At 41.0% G+C, this 19,023-nt stretch overlaps 1 protein-coding gene across 17 annotated transcripts in view; it reads left to right on the top strand.

Annotated features, from left to right (window-relative positions):
• Positions 1–19,023, top strand: part of OBSCN (obscurin, cytoskeletal calmodulin and titin-interacting RhoGEF) — a 200,245-nt gene that overhangs the window by 149,717 nt on the left and 31,505 nt on the right. For 15 of the 17 annotated variants that reach the window (XM_054190395.1, XM_054190392.1, XM_054190391.1 and 12 more), the window contains 5 exons: positions 1,599–1,712; positions 2,413–2,580; positions 2,839–2,941; positions 3,541–3,670; positions 4,800–4,905. In XM_054190395.1, the coding sequence (XP_054046370.1) occupies positions 1,599–1,712; positions 2,413–2,580; positions 2,839–2,941; positions 3,541–3,670; positions 4,800–4,905 (621 nt within the window). Of the gene's footprint in view, positions 1–1,598; positions 1,713–2,412; positions 2,581–2,838; positions 2,942–3,540; positions 3,671–4,799; positions 4,906–11,081; positions 11,125–14,401; positions 18,774–19,023 lie in introns of those variants that run through there. The other 2 variants (XM_054190406.1, XM_054190407.1) reach the window with 1 other exon arrangement.

The raw sequence follows: 19,023 nt of genomic DNA, 5'->3' as shown, positions 1-19,023 counted from the left end.
TCCGGATTCAGGGAAGAGATTAACAAAAGAGGGAGAGAAACAATTTAGGGTCATCTTCCATCTCTTAAACTGAACTAGGGTTGGAGGTTTTCCATTAATCACATCACAGACTGCTGTAAATCACAATTCACATGGCTTGACAGCAAGCAGTAAGCTTTGACTGGAATGGTTACAGCAGTGTTGGGTCCTACACCTGTGCTGGGGAAGGCACTTTTATCAGGATGGGCCAGTGGTGTTTAACTCTCTCCATTTACCATCAAGGGAACCGAGACTGTATATCACTGAAGTGATTAAGTTTACATGCCAGAGGTCCCACAGGACCCGTACAGGTTTTTAGGCAATAGCAAAGCAGATGAGTAACTTTCGAATTACTCTTCAATATCCGTTACGCAAGCGTGGAAAACACAGGCTGATGAGCTGAGAAGAGCTGGCTATCCCCGGCTGTTTCAGCTGATGTGGAGAATCAGATGGTGAATCAGAGTCAGAGACTGAAGTGGTTGCTCAGTTCCCTGTTTTCATATTCACCCATTTTTGTCAATAAATTTTGTCAATAAGCGAAGGATGATGTTTTCCAGCGAAATAGCCCGGAAGAGGTGCATCACCGGAGAAGGGAAATGCCTTATTGAAACTTTGCAGAGTAGGCACAGAGAGGCGTTTGGTCTGGCAGGGATTGCAGAAGGGCAGATGACCACAGAATTTGGTGACAAAGGCCCTGGCCCACAGCATGAAGAGTATCATACTCCAGTGGGAAAAGTAGCCTTGGGACCTGACCCAGAGTCTTACTCATACCAGTAAAAAGCTCCCCCATGACTTTGTTGGGTACCAAATCCTCCACTCAACTTCTGCTCACATTGCTGTGTCTGGGCACATGGATTTCCTTTGGATTTTTGTCTTTCAGGCTGCTTTATCCTCTACCAATTTTCTATCCACAGAACTTATCAGCAGGGTTATTAGATCTTTATTGTCCAGGTATAAGCTAGAAATGGTGTCCTTTACAGTGTAAGGAAATTTAGCATCTTAAAATGCCAGAACAGAGTTGGTTTTAGTGTACACACACTGAAAACAAGTCTGGCCATTTTATTTTTGTGCTTTTAGTGAGGTGTTCTAATGAGGAAGAATATCAGAATGATTTTGCATAGTTTTATATGGTGGTAATAATTTAAAATAAAAGTCCCTTAACAAAGCATAGCTTTTATTGTATGGACACCAGCAGAATACTAGTTTGGCTATCAGGGGTGCATTAGCATTGGGAAATTATCTTAACTGTGACAGCTGCGCGGTGTCTGAATAAGGGATGTGCTTATTAAAATCATGGCCGGCCTAAAATACTTCCAGATCAGCAACAAATCCCATTCTTTTTTTTATGGCCCATCTTTATAGCCAACAGCAGACATTTGACAAAACTGAACTTAGTCTCAGATGGGCAGGGACAACACGTCACCTGGAAAGTCATTAGCTGCGAAAATTTCCTGTTCAGCTTTCCATTCCGAACCTCACAGATTTGCAAAAATTATACCTATGCTTATATTTGCAGCAGCCATCCTACGGACAGAGCCCCCCTCCTCCTCCAGACTAACATGCTTATTCTGACGTTTCAGTACCTCCAGACTTTGAGGAAGAGCTGGCCGACTGTACAGCTGAGCTGGGAGAGACAGTCAAGCTGGCTTGCAAAGTCACCGGAGCTCCCAAGCCATCTGTCAGCTGGTACAAAGGTAAGAGCAGCAAGTCATTAAACGCATCCTGCAAATTTGTTCTCCCTCGATATTGCTTTGTGCTAATTAGTGGGTAATCTAAAAGCTGACCGCCTAGAGATGCCCAAGTCTAATCTTAAAGTTAGCTACTAAACAACCCGAGCAACGTAGATCTTACTGTGAGCTAATATACCCTGCTTTTTAAGGTTTGCCTTTTCGTCCATATAAATCCCCATCTTGTGGCAGTTAGACAGCTTCTAGGAAATGAACAACTTGTTTGAAGTAGCTCGGATGTTTCCATGTCATAGCACAGACCGCTGTGTGGGCGCACTCTTTTCCCCAGCGTTACTGTACTGCAGAAGAAACAGCTTTGCTGTAAGTTCATGCTTTGTAAAGATCTGTTCTGCACATTCACAGTCACTTTGGAGGTGTTCCTTTGGCTAGCAAATCAGAGCTATAACTGCACAGCACGTGCTCTGAGAGAATTTCACTTTTAAATGAGGGTTGATGACGTATGAGGTCCCTCAACGTTATTTGCCCAGAGGATGTTTTGTAGAGAGCTGGATGAAGATGAAGAGCTCCTTCCTCAACTACCGACACCAGCTGCCATAAAGCAAATACAGCTCTCGGTCCTCTCTAGCCAAAAAGCTGGATGAAATTCCAAGGAGAAAACATAATTGATACTAAGCTATTTAAAGAAAAAATTCCCTTTGTCTTTAAGATGGAAAGCCCGTGGAGGTGGATCCCCATCACATTATAATAGAAGATCCTGACGGTTCCTGCACATTGATCTTGGACAACCTAACTGGTGTTGACTCGGGACAGTACATGTGCTTTGCTTCCAGTCCTGCTGGAAATGCCAGTACCTTGGGAAAGATCCTTGTTCAAGGTAAAGTTCTGCACAGATGCATTGCTTTAAAGGAGTCTGGAATATTAAGACATTCCAGAAGGAGTATTAAGACATTCCAGAAGTTCTGTATAACATCTACTGGATAATTTATTTGATATACAAGTGTAGTCAACTATTCTTAGGTCAAAAAATTTGATCTTTAGTGTCTCATGTGCAGACATCCTGAGAATTATCCAGTAAGGGACACATCCTTCGTATCTGGCCATACGTCTAGCTCCATTTATCCTTGTTTTGCAGTGCCACCACGCTTTGTGAACAAGGTTAGAAATGCTTATTTTGTTGAGGGTGAAGATGCCCAGTTTACCTGCACTATCGAAGGAGCACCTAGGCCTCAAATCAGGTCAGTTCTTCAAGTCACACTGGAACAAATCCTGTTTTCCCATTTTTGCACGGTCAGAAGAGTCTCCTGCCCTTTGTTTCAAGGTTATGACCCTTCCATCTCTGTGTCTTCCACCTTAAACCCATCCCAGTGCTGTCTTTTCTTGGTCCCAACATTCCTGAGATTCTCAGCAATTTATTCTAGCTAGCATCTGAAAAGAAATATCTACAAATTTTACCTGCCGTAGGACTGTATCAGGTCTAACCCCTGACAACGTTTTATCATTTCTTTAACCTCCCTGCCTTATGCTTGAATTTACTTTATCGGCAACCAGGCTGGGGTATTCAGACAAAAAGCTCAGCACCGCTTCGCATGATTAGAAGCCCTTTTCCCTGCATTAGCTGATGAGATTTCTTGAGAAGCATCTCATAAATCTGTGCAGCTCAGTACCCACGTGTGATCTACCCACATGTAGACCTATTTTCCAGGATCCAAACTTTTGTCTAATGACTAACTCTTGAGTTTTTTGCCCACTGCTCTGATAGATGGATCAGTGAGCTGGGGTTTTCTTGATACTGCGTATTTTTTTGTGGCTTATACTCAGTGTTTTCCGCATGCAGGTGGTACAAAGATGGTGTAATGTTGAAGGACACAAGTAAATACCAGACTTTCAGTGAACCAAGGAGTGGCATAATAGTCCTGGTGGTCAAGAACCCTTCCAATGAAGATATGGGACACTATGAATGTGAGGTAAGTTGAGAGGGATGTAAAAATCTGCCGTCTGACATGACATAGGTAGGAGAATTCATTTTACTGGGAGAGATGCATTGCAAGAGATTAGCAGCTGAGTAATTGCTGCTGCCTACCTTATGAAAAAAAGTCTACACAAGTCAGGTTCTCCTCGACTAGATCTGGATTGCCGACATCCAAAATCTTCAGAATATTCTAATTGGAGAGTTTGGTTTTGCAAATAAGAAGAGAGTGAGCTTGTTTTGGAGCTTAAATCCAGATCTCTAGAGGTACCTATTACACAGTTTAAGGCCATTCTGACATGACTTTTCTTTCTGGACTGTCTTTAAATTAGAACAGATTCGTGCCACTACAAAGAAACCATCCAAAGCCAAAAGAAAGAAATTGAGTGTAAATAGAAGCGGAAACCACTGAAATTCCTATTTAGCAAGTGTGCATGGAAGAATCTAATAAATTATAATAAATGTGCTCTAAAATATCTTCTAAAATTAGTCATAGTCCATGCATTCATTGTTGTAAAGTCGTAATAAGCACTTAGGGCTCAGCAATAATAAATAAAAAAAATAGAAATAAAAATTTAGGAAACGAGCATAGGTCAAGTAAGCAGCTCAGCTCCCAACAACTTCACGGTTATTCCACAGAAATATTTCGTAAGTTTGATAAGATTTAAAGACTCCTAGTAGAATTTTTGCAAAATCACATTGCCTTGCATTTACCATTAGCTATAAGATCCCAAGATCCAGAATTCCATTGGCTGAGTAAGACTCAGTGGATTAATGGATGATAAACAAAAAAACCTCCTCTTTAGTTACCAGTTAAATGGCATATGGCAGGAGTCTGGGCCTGTTGGTAGAGACACATCTGCCTCCGGACCAAGTGACAGGCTGCAGAGCAAACTGCAAATAACTGCAAGTTAGTTCATGTGCTGTAACTTGTCTGTGCGAGTCATTTGTGGTAAAGCACTGTCACAAACTCCACTGAGCAGCGATGTGTTCATACAAATTCTAGCTTGGGTTTAGGGTCACTTCACCCGCTCCTGTAACTGCAATGAATTTATAATGTAGTACAGGAAGGTTTTATTATACAAAAACGTCTTGCGTTTCATTCGGTACTGCGTGATTCTCTCTAGCTGGTGAACAGATTAGGGTCTGCAAAAAGTGGAGCAGAACTTTACCATCACAGCGCTGCAGCCCTGACCCAGGAGAGGAGAGGAGACCAAGCCATTACCATAGAAGGTATGACCTTGAGCAGCTCTGTAAGTACGGCAGCGAATTACTTTAAAACCATTTCATTGAGGATCAAATGTATTTGCCATCTTATCCATGTTTGTTGGTGTACACGTATCTGTATGTCTACTGAGATGTGCATGGGTATACTGCAGCTCAGCTCTATACCCATCACCATCTGTTGATTTCCAAACCTGGTAAATCAACTGCATCATATAATGCTTATAAATGCATTATATGAAAAAGGAGGAGCAAATGTCACACCACCACTAGTGCAAGAAAAAAGGTTTCTATTCCTGTTGGAATACTCAAAAATGTGTGTCAGTCTGGCAGATCATGAGTTACGTATTGGTGAAAAAAAAACAAACCAAAAAGCCAGGGGCCAGTCTGTAAAGCTGCAGGCTTGTTGGGATTGTTGCTGAAATAGCACCGAAGACCCCCCGGAGTGACTGAGAAAGCAGAACTGACAGCTCTACATCCTGAGCAGTATTAATTCGCCCATTATTTAGGACTTTTCAGGTATCACATAGTCACAGAGTCTATTCCTTTTGTTTCTGCATGTTTTACCTGAATTGGTAGAGTGATATGGACCGAGTTACCTTCTTATCGAAGGGATTTCCACCAGCAGTGTTTTGGACAGGCTTACTGTAAACCCATCACAACTGAGTTTAAATTAGTGGCTATATCTGCGTAAGGAACATTTCCTGGCGTAGGAAACTGGTTCTTTGTACATCTTAGCAGTGTCCTTGGCTGGCTGAGCACGGGCCAGTGCTGCCTCTCTCAAATAGCTCCCAGCAGTGGTTCAGGAGATAATACAGCCAAGGGACCATCGATAATAGATGACTTACTGTTCTGGAGGGTACGAGAGAGGACTAGGATAGGCACAGACCGTTCCATGCCACTGAACCTTGATGGCAGCGAGCTGTCGCAGATATAGTTAGTGGAGACACGGCCAACAAAAGCCAGAGGTTTGCCAAGAGCTGTAGGACCTTCTTTCCTTATCTTCAGCGTTTTCACATTGTCTTGTGGTAGTAACAGGAGTTCAAGTGACAGTTTATTATCAACATCCGCTAAAAGCCACCAAACCCAAAGGCATTCTGACTCAAGAAGCTGCTGTGCAGCAAATGACTGGAGTCTGGAAAAAATATTCAGAGAAAATGGCACTCCACTCATTTTTATTTTTTTTTATTTTTCATCATTTTCCATAGGCCTCTGCTCTTGGCCCTGTCTGAGACAGGGTTCTGGTTTGGAGGCACCTTTGGGCCAGCCTTCTGTAGACACTGATGTTGTATTATTACATTAAGAGGATTCAGACACAACAGGCTGTGATTAGTATCCTGGTTTCTGTACTTGCTCGTCCTGGTTTTATGCTTGCTTTCCTCGTAGTCCTTTCCCAACAGTACCATCAAATCACTCAAAAGCATTACAGGGAGAACAGTGTTAGCAGTGTAACAACACTAGAATTGTTTCAGCAGGATAAACCTTGAAGCACTTGAATGCTTTTTCCTTTCTATGCCCTAAAGAGAGAAAAATAAGTTGTACGCAGGATGTAGAGGAACATAAACAAATCACTGTTAGGGTGGCATATCTTGATGAAGTTCCCTTGTACGAAGGCAAAAGATGTTATAAAAACAAACAAGGGCTGTTAAAACAGCGATAGGAGCATTGTTCAGCTCTTGGGGTTGCAAATATACGCTTTCAGCCCCAAATTACTCATGTGCTGTTATTCCCACAGTCATGAATAAAAAATTTCATGAGCTTGGTTGAAGAAATATAATTGGAGTTTGCCTGGAAGCTTCAGAAATATTATGAAATAGTTTTTGATCCGTGATGCTCAATTGCTTGAGCTTGGTATTAGGGAAGGAAATAGATCCCTGAGTCATCTCCAGGGAGAAACAGAGGGAGGGCTGCCTCAGGCCAGTGGAGCAAAGAGCAGGCTCATCCATGGAGCAAGAGGATTGTTCTGAGCAGAATCGCGTCAGGGATGCATTTGGCATAATGCACTTGACTGAGGAGGAATTCGGTGCTTTCTCGAGACGCAATAACCAGCCTTCATCTACCTATGGAAAAATCAGGTTCATCTGGCAAGGAACTGGAGGATGGATGGATCTCATGAAGGCTTTCTTTTTCCATCCTCACAATCCTTTCTATTTGTGAAAATGGGATTACTTGTAACTTCACCAAGAGGACAACATTTCTGCTGTGTGGTACTATTAAAACAGAAAATAGCTGCTGTGTCTGTTTCCTAGCTCACCTGCGCAGTGGGTCTGAATTTTACCTGATTTATCGTTGGTTCTGTGAAATGACTATTACCAGAGTCTCCTGAGGCGCCCAAGGGGTTTTAATTGCAACTATTTTAGTTTTTTATCCTCCTGCTTTTTTTGTACTGTTTGTTATACTGAACCAAACCCTACTGTCACAATTTGGGATCCCGTTAGTGCAGTGGTTTATGAGCCCTGACCTGCAGTCAGTGATGGTCCAACACCATGGGTCTCGAACCCAAACTTCTTGTCATTAGCTTTAAATTCAGACTATGGGGATATGCTGATCCATTGGAAGGACCAAATCCCCAAAGGATGGAAACCACTGGACTAAGGGGTCCCTTTGCGGGCACCCACAGCTGGGGCTGCAAGTCTGAAACGCTGAGTTCCGCCTCCAGCTTCACTTGGTCGCTGCACTGAAGTCAATGAAGAGTTGCTTTAAAAATTCTTTTTATGTGACTATTGGAAGAATTGTAGACACTTTTTTTTTTTTAAAAAAAAAAAAAAGGTGTAACTGAAAGAATATCCTTCTCTTTGACTTCAAGTTGACTGTCTGCTTTGCACCTTGCTGCTTAACCTCCACGCGGCAGATCTGGGCTGACGTGCTCTGGGCTGATGTCTTACCCATCGCAATCCATTCGTCCCAGGCTCGCTAATTTGTTCTTTTTTTTTTTTAAGAAAAATAAAGCCTGGTGTTTTTCAAAGGTGTTGCATTCTCACCTGGGCAGGCAGGTCCAGGACATATAATGAGATAGTTGATAGTAGGGGAAGGAGTCAGCTACACAAGCAGAGATAAGCAAAGCCGTAAAGAAAAACGATGGGTGCAATTACAGCCAGGCAAGAGGAATCTCTTCATAGTCTCACGCAGAGTTTTGGGCAAGTTATGTTATTGCTGTGTTTGGGTAATACCCATCTTGGAGGGAAAAGCTAAAAATTGAGGCTCTCAGATGGAAGATTGCTTTAAAACATGTTAGAACTCCTAGTGTTGCCCTTTTACTGAAGAAATAGGGCATAGGAGTTTGTCCCCCTGACCGTTTTAAAGTTCTCCGGTTGGGGTGATGTTTAGGATATTTATCTTGTTATTTTTATTCTGTTGTCATCTTTGGTTAGTCTCATTTTTGGGCTGGCCCCCTCATTTTCAGTACAAATTTGAGAGAGCACAATCTGCCTTTACAAACACCTCGGTCGTCGCAGGAGTGGAGCCTTTTTGTTTAGAAAGAGTGCACCACACTTGCTTTTCATTTGCACAATTTAGGAAACCGCGTTGTGCCCATGAATCGCTCGTTTTAAGATTGACTTTAGCAGTTCATGTCAGATTTGTGAATCTCCCAGGCGCAGCGGCAGAGGGGGGAAGGCAGAGCAGGGCTCCCATGGTTTATGCCAGCAGCGGTTCTGGTGCAGGAAAAATAGTTTTATGTTTCTGTGAGTGGAGAAAGCAGACTTAAAGTTTGTAATAAAGGCCATAAACCAGCTTTCATCCATTCAGAGCAACAAGAACTGACTTACCCTAAGTGTTTCATCAATTTTAAGTCCATGATTTAACGTATTAACCAAAGAGGAGTCTAGTCCTGTAGAAGCACTGGCTGATCCTAATGCTTCCAGCTTTTAACCTGCTTATCAGGGGCTCCTGCTTTGCAAAGCTGTGTTCCTAAAATGCTATTGAACAAGTTGAAATGATAAATCCGGTGCTAAAACGGATGCAGAATATTTTCCTCTCGGGGAGGGGGGAAAAAAAACCAAACAAAAAAAGAAACACAAATTCTCTCATCCTACTTTCGTGTGGTTTTATCCTTCATATATCGGGTTGCTGGAATCCTCCCTCACATCTTGGGTAGCACATATAAAATCGATCTGTCCTGCACTAAACTGCAAGTCATCAGGACCCATTTACTATGTGCCATTTACAGCTTTCTCATCCCAGGCCTGCTGGACTTTCGAATACATATAAAAATATAGAAATATTGCGGTCAACGCCATTTGGGAGGACTGCAAGAACAGGCAATAACAGAGTAAACAGGAAAGAGACTTCCTTTTGCAGACAGGAGGAGATCTCATTAAATGCATATTTAATCATTATTTAATACAATTGCTGTTAAAGTAATTATAAAACCACCAATGTTTAGGCGTATAATGAAATTAATTCCTACCTACTTCAGAACTGATACTCTTGCTGCTTGTGGATTAATCTCACGATATTATTCAGTGAGGTTTTCTAAAAGTTAAGTAAAAGTTGCGCAATATCAATTTAAGGGTTTAAAAATTCCTTGAAAATTTCTAACCTGGGTGCAGTAAGCTGTTCGAGCACTCGGTTCACCTTCTGTCATGGTATAATTAAAAAAAAGATTTTGAATTATTTAAAAAATATTAACTAAGGCTAGGTAAACTGCTGTACTGTAATTACGTTCAGGGATAAACATTTGAAAAGACTTTTGCCCTTTACTTCCCCAGTAAGCGATAATTTCCAAACAGATTTTGTTTAAACCCACCTGCAGTAACTCCTTTGACTCTATTGGAAATTATTCCAGATTTTTACATGCATAAAAGAGAGGAGGCTCTGCAAAAAAACCATAGAGGTCTAGATCAGATATTAACATCAGCCTTTGCACAAAATTCTTTTTCATTATGGTGGGAATTGTCGTTTTACCTGGCGGCAAAAGAGAGCTCTTGGAAATCAAGTGGAAGGAAAATTAGGTTAAACTATTCCATCTAATATTGTAAATGTATTTTTAATTTTCAGTCAGTGCAGTTCTGAGACACTATTGAAAACATCAGCACTAATCATGAGTTATTTAACAAATAATATAGACGCTACAAGTTCCCTGGGCAAAAACTGTTGGTGATTTTATAGATACATTTTTAAGTTGCAGTTCACTTTCAATTGTACCAACTGAAAATTACCAGAGCTTATTTATTATAGGCTGGCTGGAAGATAGCGAACCAAGTGATGGACAAATTACTCTGAGATTCAATTAAGGGTTTTTTTAGAAACTTTACCAGTTTATTAAATGAAAAGTGGGGCTTGCTGTTTTTTCTAGATCTCAAGTAGGTTCATCAGTTCAGAGTGTGTTCAAAACAGTCTGGTTCAGTGTCTTGATTTTATTCCCAGCAGATAGGGTGGGAACCTGCCAAAAAACGTCTATTAGTTCTTCAAATGGTGTCTTTCTTATTTTTAAAAACGTGAATTTTAAGACATATTTGCAAAATTGCTAAATCGTTACTTTTCTTTTGATCTTGATATGCATCAACAGCTTCTAGTTTGTAATGGGACAAGGGGCAGGAAAAATTGTAAATTATAGCAAAAAAGCGATGGAGTAGACAGAGGTGTATTGCAGGGCTCTCCTGGGTTTCCTAGGGTTGGGGTTTTTTGGATGCTGATTTTCTGTACTGATGATAATGATTTTAGTTTTCATTGTTATCAGCTTGGATTTTGCATCTAGTCCACAAAAGCTTGGAAACTGTTCAGTGTTTGGGGAAACTCTTTTTCTAGCAAGTGAAAACACAGTTTAAAGAATTTCAGCTCACCAGGATTTTCCTAATCAAGGCATTTTCAGGTTTCTCACACCATCACTACCTTATTTTAGAAAAAAATAAAATAAAAAAAGGACCTTGTTTTCTAGCTTTGACCTGCCAAACCAAAATGTCAGAATCTCATGGTAGAATAAACAGATTTTGCAATATTGTTCTCCACAAAATATTTCATTTCAAATCCAAATCATTCACTGTTCAGAGAGCACTCTGAATTCTCATTCTTGGTCAGAAACACTAAAGATGATGCTGGAAATAACCACAGAAAGCATGGATGGGATGGTACAGTTATTTTTTTTTTCACTCCAGTTTATTTTGATTAACTGAGCAAAGTTAATTTAATCATTTCAGCTTTTGCCGTTCTTTAACCCCATGCTGTTCATACTGTTTTCTTTGTAGTCACTGAACAAGAGACTAAAGTGCCCAAGAAAACCATCATCATGTAAGTGCTGATTATTTTTTTTTTTTTTTGGTAACATTTGTGTTTTGCCTTGCTGCCGATGCATGATCCAATAACAAGCTTGTGTTTATTGGCCATGCAAGAGTGTTCATTCCCATCCCACCAGATCTCATGGTATTCTGTAGTATGAGAAGTGCCCACCTCAAAAAAAGTCTTATTATCCCTTTTAAAAAACAGCAGCACTGGTATTAGACACAGCCTGGGTCAGTTTTTTAATGGTATTACATGTGAAAGAAAATGGCATTGAATACTGTTGGAGTTGCACAAGGGTTCACGAATGTAGAGTCTGATTCTCAATGTTGAAAAGACACCAGCTTTGAGAACTGGCTACTTGATAAAATGTCCAAATTTAACAAACATCTCATAGCTTACTGTGATTTCTTCTGGCTTTCTGCATTAAATTCTTCAGGAAAGCTTTTTATGATGAAGCAGAGGGAAGGTGCACGGTTTTATCCCCTTCTGTCTCTGTATTTCTAAAATGAATTTTTGTTCTGATAATGACTTGGTCTTTTTTGGATACTTTGGGTTTATATTGGGTACCAACAACATACAAAGATTAATTTCATCAAAAAACGGTACTTTCTCAGTCATATGTAGACCAGAAGGTCATCAGCCATTAAAAACTTAATGTATCTTCTTGCTTTGAAGTATCACAAACAAATACATAATAAAACTGTTTCATGTGCTAGAAGGGGGTCATTGTCCTTCTGTGGTAGGCCTTCCGAGCACCTCCAAGCTATTCAGATTGTGTCCTAACAGTAGTAGGTGACTATACAATGGATATTTGGGGGCAATGCATTCCCTCGGGAGTTGTTCTACTGCTAAAATCAGTCCTCGACTTGGACATGATGCTAAAGTTGACTTCTTTTACTTTTTTTAGATGGTGAGAAGGATGTGTGAAATGACAACTAAACTACAGTTAAGAGCTGCTTACCTTTTATCTCTTTTATTGTTTTCTATAATGACTATTTCTTACGATCCATGCCCTTAGCCCATTTGGAGGCAGTGGCTCAGAAGAAGACAAGTCCCTCCTCTTTTCGAGGTGGAAGCTGCTTAGGCAAAGAGCAGACAGGAGAGGCAGGAAGGGGTTCTGCCTTTGCTGCTCTCTCTTGCACATCAGTTCAGTTAACATCTCCAGTCATTAGACTCTTTTACCCTGCAAAGACCAGAAAATGAAGGTGTTTCTGCCTATGCCGTCTCAAGGACTGGGTTTCAGATACTAGTGGGGTAGCTAAAGAGAGAAATGCTTTTTATATCATTTTCAAAAACATCCCAAGAAAGTCCTGAGCGAGAAGGAATCACTCAGAGCCAGAGCATGTCTCAAGCTTAGTAAATCCCATCTTTCTACATCTCTGTGCCTGTAAATCACCTGGAGGGATGCTTTTATTTCACATCCCTCCTTAGTCAGCCAGTTGTCCTCCTTATACCTTTACGGTTCCAAAACACAAGCAGCAGCATTAATATCGGTTGATTAAATAATATTAAACTAATATTACCATCAGTTAAGCTGATTTCTAAATTTCTGACACGTAAATTCCATAGAGTGTTGCTTTGGATGGCTCAAGAAGTGATTCCTAAATTAAGGGCTGCAGCCCCAAAGGAGGTTGGTACGTTTATGAGCAGGATCTCAGAACAACAGAATTTTCCCTCCTTTTGCTAGTTGATGCGGTCACGAACTCATTAGAGTAGACCTCAGCTGGAATTGGGATAGTGATGAGGTAAAGTTTGGGAAGAAGCCCCTAAGGGCACATTCCATCTCTCCTTAATGTGTAATGAGCTGAGAAACAGAAACAGCTTTGAAACTGCTAGCAGAAAATAACAGATAATTTAAAGATGGTGTTGAACAATGTCTATATACGCAGGTCCCAGACCCCAAAAAAAAAGTTTTAACTTTGCAATGTAGGGCAAAGTCTAGCACAAGCACGCATGGATTCATTATCATCTTTATCTAAAATGATTTAGTTTTATCTAATTCTGAAAGGCACCGTGGCCACTATGAAGGCACTGCATAAACCTTAAAGCTTTATAGCAAAACTATAGAAAACTCGGGGGAAAGAGTAAAGCAGTGGAAATGAGCAGTAGAAGAGAGGGTGCTCTGGTAGAAAAGAAATCTCACTGTGTCTGATCAGATCTCAGATCTGTGTCTGAGCTTCCTTGTGCTTGCAAGGACAGCGATGTCTTTACTTTCAATTTTTTCCACGTAAGAAACACCACTGAAAAATCTGCAGGAAAAAATCCACGTTAAACATACAAATTTAAGAGCATTCAAGTCTGGGTTTAGGTGTTCCTGTCCACAGATTTTAAATCTATTTGATCCAATTTCATCTGTAGCTCATTGAAAGTCAAAGTTTGTCCTGGGATGGGAGCAGAAGATTGCTTAGACTCAAGCTGTGTATCTATACGGGGATGCTGAGAAGTCCCAACTGCTTTGGATGCATCAAAAAATCTAAAGTAAGGCCAGCAGAAATATACTGAGAAATTATAATCGTGCATCCCAGATCGATCTGGTACTCCTGTGCCAATTCGTGGTAGCAGGATCAGGCTGTGTCTGCAATAGCGGTATTATGAAGAGTAAAAATCAGTACATTTTGGCATAGGTGACTTCTGCAGGAAATGTTCTAACTTCCTTTTCCTGGTCGCCAAAAGCTTAATGCCCTTTTAATGTAACTGTTCTGCATGTGAAAAAGCAGATCTCTGGTCTCAAAAGAGTCTTTGATCGGCAAAATATAGTTAAGATACTTTATTTAAAAAGAAGAAACTGCTGACCCTGTTGTAATAAAGGGCATTTTGCCATTGAGTTTGATGAAGCCAGGACTTGAGCCAAAGACACACAGAAAAAGGTTAAACTCCTTGAGTGTTTAAAATCTTTGGGTGAAAATGTTCTATGGGTCCAAAGCACTGTAGCAAGTGGTCAACAAAAGGACATCAAACATAGCAGCATCCAGAAGAACATTTCTCATCTGGACGTACTCGTTGTGTATGTCCACGCACTCAAGGAGGTTAATGGAGCTGAGATCCACCTGGGGGAAGGGGCACGGAGGTTTTTCCTGGCTCAGAAAGTGAGTGGAGATGGGCATGTGGGTGTGTGCATTGCGTGTGTATCCCTTCCAAAATGACACGCTTCACCAAAAGCTGGAGTGCTCACAAAACTAACCCCACTGTAAGCACCTTGACAGTCAATGGCATGTGCTGATGGAGTGTGGCTCCCCAAAAAGTCTTGTCTTCCTGCCAACTCCATGTCAACCCTTTCTGTCATCAGAGAGGAAACGATAACCACTGTGGTGAAGAGCCCAAGACAAAGGGGAAGGGTTTCTCCTGCACGTTCTTCTTCAGGTCATTCACCTTCCCGCTCCCCAAGAGCGGAGCCAACTCCAGAGCCGGTTTATGTTTCAAAGATCAGGCAGCCTGTCCACAGGTATGAGCAGGAGGCAGCATCGAGGTCTGCCGTTCCCATGCTTTTTGTCACAGAACCAGAGGACAGGCAAGGAGCAGCAGCTAGAGACGTTGTCATAGAGACCAAGGCGGAAGAGAAAAAGCCCAAGTGGGTTGAAGTGGAGGAAATAATTGAATTCAAGGTGAAAAAATCACCAAAACCTACAAGGAAAAGAGGGTCTTCCCCAGTAAAACAAGAAAAAGATGACTCCGGGGTCTTAACGTTCACTTTTCCCAGCCCAAGGCCTAGGCGTTCCCCAGAAGATGATCCAAACACAAACAACTCTAACAATAAATTGGTGGAACAGTCAAAATCTATGCCTAATGACACTCTCTCGGAAGCTGATATCCAGCCCTTGGTGTATGCAACTGAGCAGGAAGGACCTCAAGTCAGCACCGAAGACAGAAGCTCCCCATGTGCATCCGAACAACTGGGAAATAATTCATTTATGGATTATGGAACCGAAGGAAAGAGCTTCCCACAGGAAACAAGTGCTCACTATGGGTCAGACGTTTCTTCCCCGCTGCTTGCCTGTGGGGGCGAGCCTTTGATCTTCAGTTTTGAGACAGCTGCTGCAGACCAGCAGGAACTTCTGTTCTCACCAGTGAGTCCAGAGGTTACAGAAGCAGCAGATGAATTAGACATATCTTGGCCTCTTGAAGAGGGGGTACCTGAAGTAATACAGGATGTTCTTCCAGAAGAGGATAATATCGTTATAGTTGATGAACCAGAGGAACTACAGACAGATGACATTAGCACCCGGGACCGCAAAATCTTAACCCACAATGGCAAAGTATTAACTTTGGAGGATCTTGAAGATTATGTTCCTGAAGAAGGTGAGACCTATGGGTGTGATGGTCAGAACACCAGGACAGACAAACCCTGTGAGATCTCCGTGCTCCAGACAGAGATCAACGAGCCAATGATTGGGAAACCCGTGCTGCTGAACCTGGGGAGACCTGTGGTTTCCAACCCCACGCAAAGATTTTTCAGCCAGTTTGAGGAGCACGTTCCTGGGGCCATGTTCATGTCAGCATCAAGAGTAACCGGTGTGCAGTCTTTAGGCTCCTCAAACATCTCTTTCCATGTGAGTGACACCTGCATGGCCATGACACCTGGAGTGCATGCAGCAGCAACAGCTTCTCCTGGTCCTTCCTTCACAGTGAAACCATCTTTCTGCACTGAAGTGCAGCTCTCAGCAGACAACGGACAGTCAAGCTTTAAAACTGAAGTTTCCACGAGAACCCTCAGCTACGGGACTGTTGGCGAGCCTGTTACCTTGCACATCAGCACAGAAGACCTCTCCCAAAGCTGAGCAGATACAAGCATAATTTTCAACACAAAAGAAAGCAGCGTTTTAGAAAAAAAAAAAATAAAAATAATCAAAATTGTTGTAGGTGAGGGGAATTGGTGGCAAAGATTACAAGGTAACATGTATGAGAGAATATCTTTGAGGAAAATATATTTTAAAATATTTAAATACGATAAGTCAAGCTTTTCCAGTCTCAAAGGGAACATGTCTGTCAGAACAGTTTGTAATTTTAAAAGCTTTGATTGAGGTGAACATATATCATTCCATAGTGGGGAGGTGATGGTAGGTTTAGGTAAAGCCTGATTCTCCTGCCTATGACAGAACTATAAATGAGTAAGTACGGTTTTGTCCATGAACTTAAAATTTATTTCAAGTGCCGATTTGTAAATTATGGTGTGGCAAGAAGGTGAAACTACCTAAGCTTTTCAGCATCCTTCAGCAGCCCCAGGGTAGGAGGACTGGTTCCAGCTCAAGCAATCTCCTGGCCCTGTGTGCGCCCGAAGGTCGTGAAGCTCCACACTGCTTTGAGTCTGCTGTACACTTTTGACACCAATTAGCTCTATCAAAATTTCTTCATAAACCTTTCAACATGCACAGTATGGTTACATTATCTTAAACTTCTGCCACAGAATGAAAAGTATAGAAAATATTGCATTTCTGAGGGCCGCTCAGACCCTTCGGTTGAAATCCTAATTTGACTAAAGTCAATGGTGAAAGACCCACTGACCTGAGGAAGCAAGGATTTCGTTGTTCTCTTCTGCTTTAAGTAAAAAAGACCATCTTTTTAAAATGACTGCTATTTTCAAGTCCACTTCCTAGTTGGCTAAAGATGTAGGTCTCATTATATTGCATTCTAGTGTAGTGGATTTATAAACCATATCTTTAAAAAGATAGATTTACCTAACGTGCACCAAAAGATTAAAGTGCTGCACAAAATTACTTCTGCATCTATAATAAAATGCTAACGTGCATGAAGAACCGTAAATGTGGTCTTTGTCAATAAATATTGCTGGAAGAATAAGAATATTTGGTCTCCTGTACGCGCCAGTGGTGAAACATCACTTTTAACAGATTGATGGATGATGTCTCCTATATGTGGTAAGGGGAATTCACTGCTGAGCTATGGTGAAGTAGCAGGAGCACAAAGACAGATATACAAAATAAGAAAGAAAGAAAGAAAAAAAATATTTACCATAAAAGTATTGGGCTGCTTGGAAGCACTGCCAGTTGCAATTTCATCATATTACTGTAACTGTGTTCGTGGAGCTGTCTTGTAGAGGTATTGCCTTCTGTTGAGTTTCTCTGGAGCTTGGCAGCTCAGTGGAAGCGCTGATTTCCCGGGGAAGGCTAAGATACCCTGGGCATGGTCCATTCCTGTTGCACAGACCTTCCTTGAGTTGCTCAACGCTGGAAAGAAATGAGCTCACAGGCCCAAATATTGGTCCCAGTTGAAATCAGCTGGAGTTTGTCGTTGATCTCGGTAGGACCAGGCACTGGCCTTCTCTATCGTAGACAGAGATGTGGGGTGAAAAGTCCCGACACCTTGTCCCAGCTCAGTTGTGTAGCGCTGTCGCTAGAGAAAACATTTTCGTTTAGAGGGTGCAGGGAAACCAGAAACGCTACATTTCTGACTAGCATGAAGCGAGAGGATTGAGTGAGATTTTGGCTTGGAAATGTTGATGTGTGATGTTGCCTGAGTGTTTCCCAGCTAGGTAAAATTGTGAAGCTTGTTCTGGAGTCCTCCAGGCAATATTCCCGCTAACAGGGATTGAGTTCACGAAAGGTGCTTGTAGAAAAGAATACATTATTTTTTTTCCTTCTGTGGCTGCACCTTGATTGTGTACTGACTACAATGAACACATTGATTTCACAGCCTTTTACCTTCAATATCCACACAGGGCGTTACGTGTAATATCCTGTGCACTACCCTTGTGATTTAGGATGCTTTTCCAGTGATTACATGTGGTGAAAGAAATCAAGCCTCTTTTATGTTACTCTCCCATTTTTTATAACATCTCCTTGGTTTATACTGTTTGTTTTATAATTACGCGATACGATGGATATATATTAGTGCTTTTTTCATATATTGCACTGTACATTGGAAAGTAACAAACGTACAACAAAGAAATACTTTCAAAACTGAAAATATTTCTTTTTTTTATTGGGCCTTATTCTGATCTCAGTTATTTTGGTATCATTCTAGAATAATTCCACAGGAAGAAGTGGATTTGATTCAGATTTACAAAGATACTGCTGAGAAAAGAATTTGCCCTACAATAGTCCTCAAAAATATAGTATTAATCAAAAATTAATAAAGATGGGTAAAGGATGGCGGAGGTTTGCTCAGGTTGCAGCTGCAGGATGCAGCTGAAAGGTTGCAGTTCAGATGGTCATAGAAGAAATAATTATACTTTGATTCATTAGCCCAAAGCAATTAACATCCGTTTACATTTTCTTCTGAAATTTAAGCGAAAGAGAATAATTTGAAAGGAATTTTTAAAATCCTACACAGGACTCTGTTCAAAAACTGAAAGGTTTATGAAAAGTTCATTACATATACTTTCAAAATATTCTCCTAGAGGTTAAAAATAATGCTTGTAAGTGATTAAACTATGTAGATAACTAATGAGATGTGTGGGGGTTTATTTCTTGTAGATGAAAACATACAGCTGTATTAAAAATTTTAATACAAAGAATGTTTTACTAAAATTCCTGCAGGTGAATGAGTATTAATAAAGTGGAAACTTCAGTTTGCTTGAGATACAAAAAGAAAAAAAGAAAAAAAATAACACTGAAAAAAACCCAAATAAAAAAAACTCAAATGCAAGATATGCTGTTAGATGCTGAGTTTATATCAATAAATGTCTTGCATCTGCTGTCACTGAACTCACTGGGTTTCTGTGTTCTTTTCTGTTCATGGCACTCAGTAGTCCATCAGCTCAGACACTTTTCCCATTGACTTCAGCAGGAGCTGGTTGCAACCCGAGAATGCAGTTGGGTTCAGCTTCCATAAAAGCTCAGCTTCTTATGGATGCTTTCAGAAGTGTTGACGTGAAAGAACCTGTTTTTAGTCAATAATTCTGAACAATGCTCCTTCTCTTGGGTCCTTCTCCCAGGATGAGCTGAAACTTCAAAA

The sequence above is a fragment of the Rissa tridactyla genome, chromosome 2, assembly GCF_028500815.1.
Source record: "Rissa tridactyla isolate bRisTri1 chromosome 2, bRisTri1.patW.cur.20221130, whole genome shotgun sequence".
In the NCBI taxonomy this organism is placed as follows: domain Eukaryota; kingdom Metazoa; phylum Chordata; class Aves; order Charadriiformes; family Laridae; genus Rissa; species Rissa tridactyla.
The sequence above is the reverse complement of the archived record's forward strand: the minus strand, read 5'-3'. Positions and strand labels throughout refer to the sequence as shown.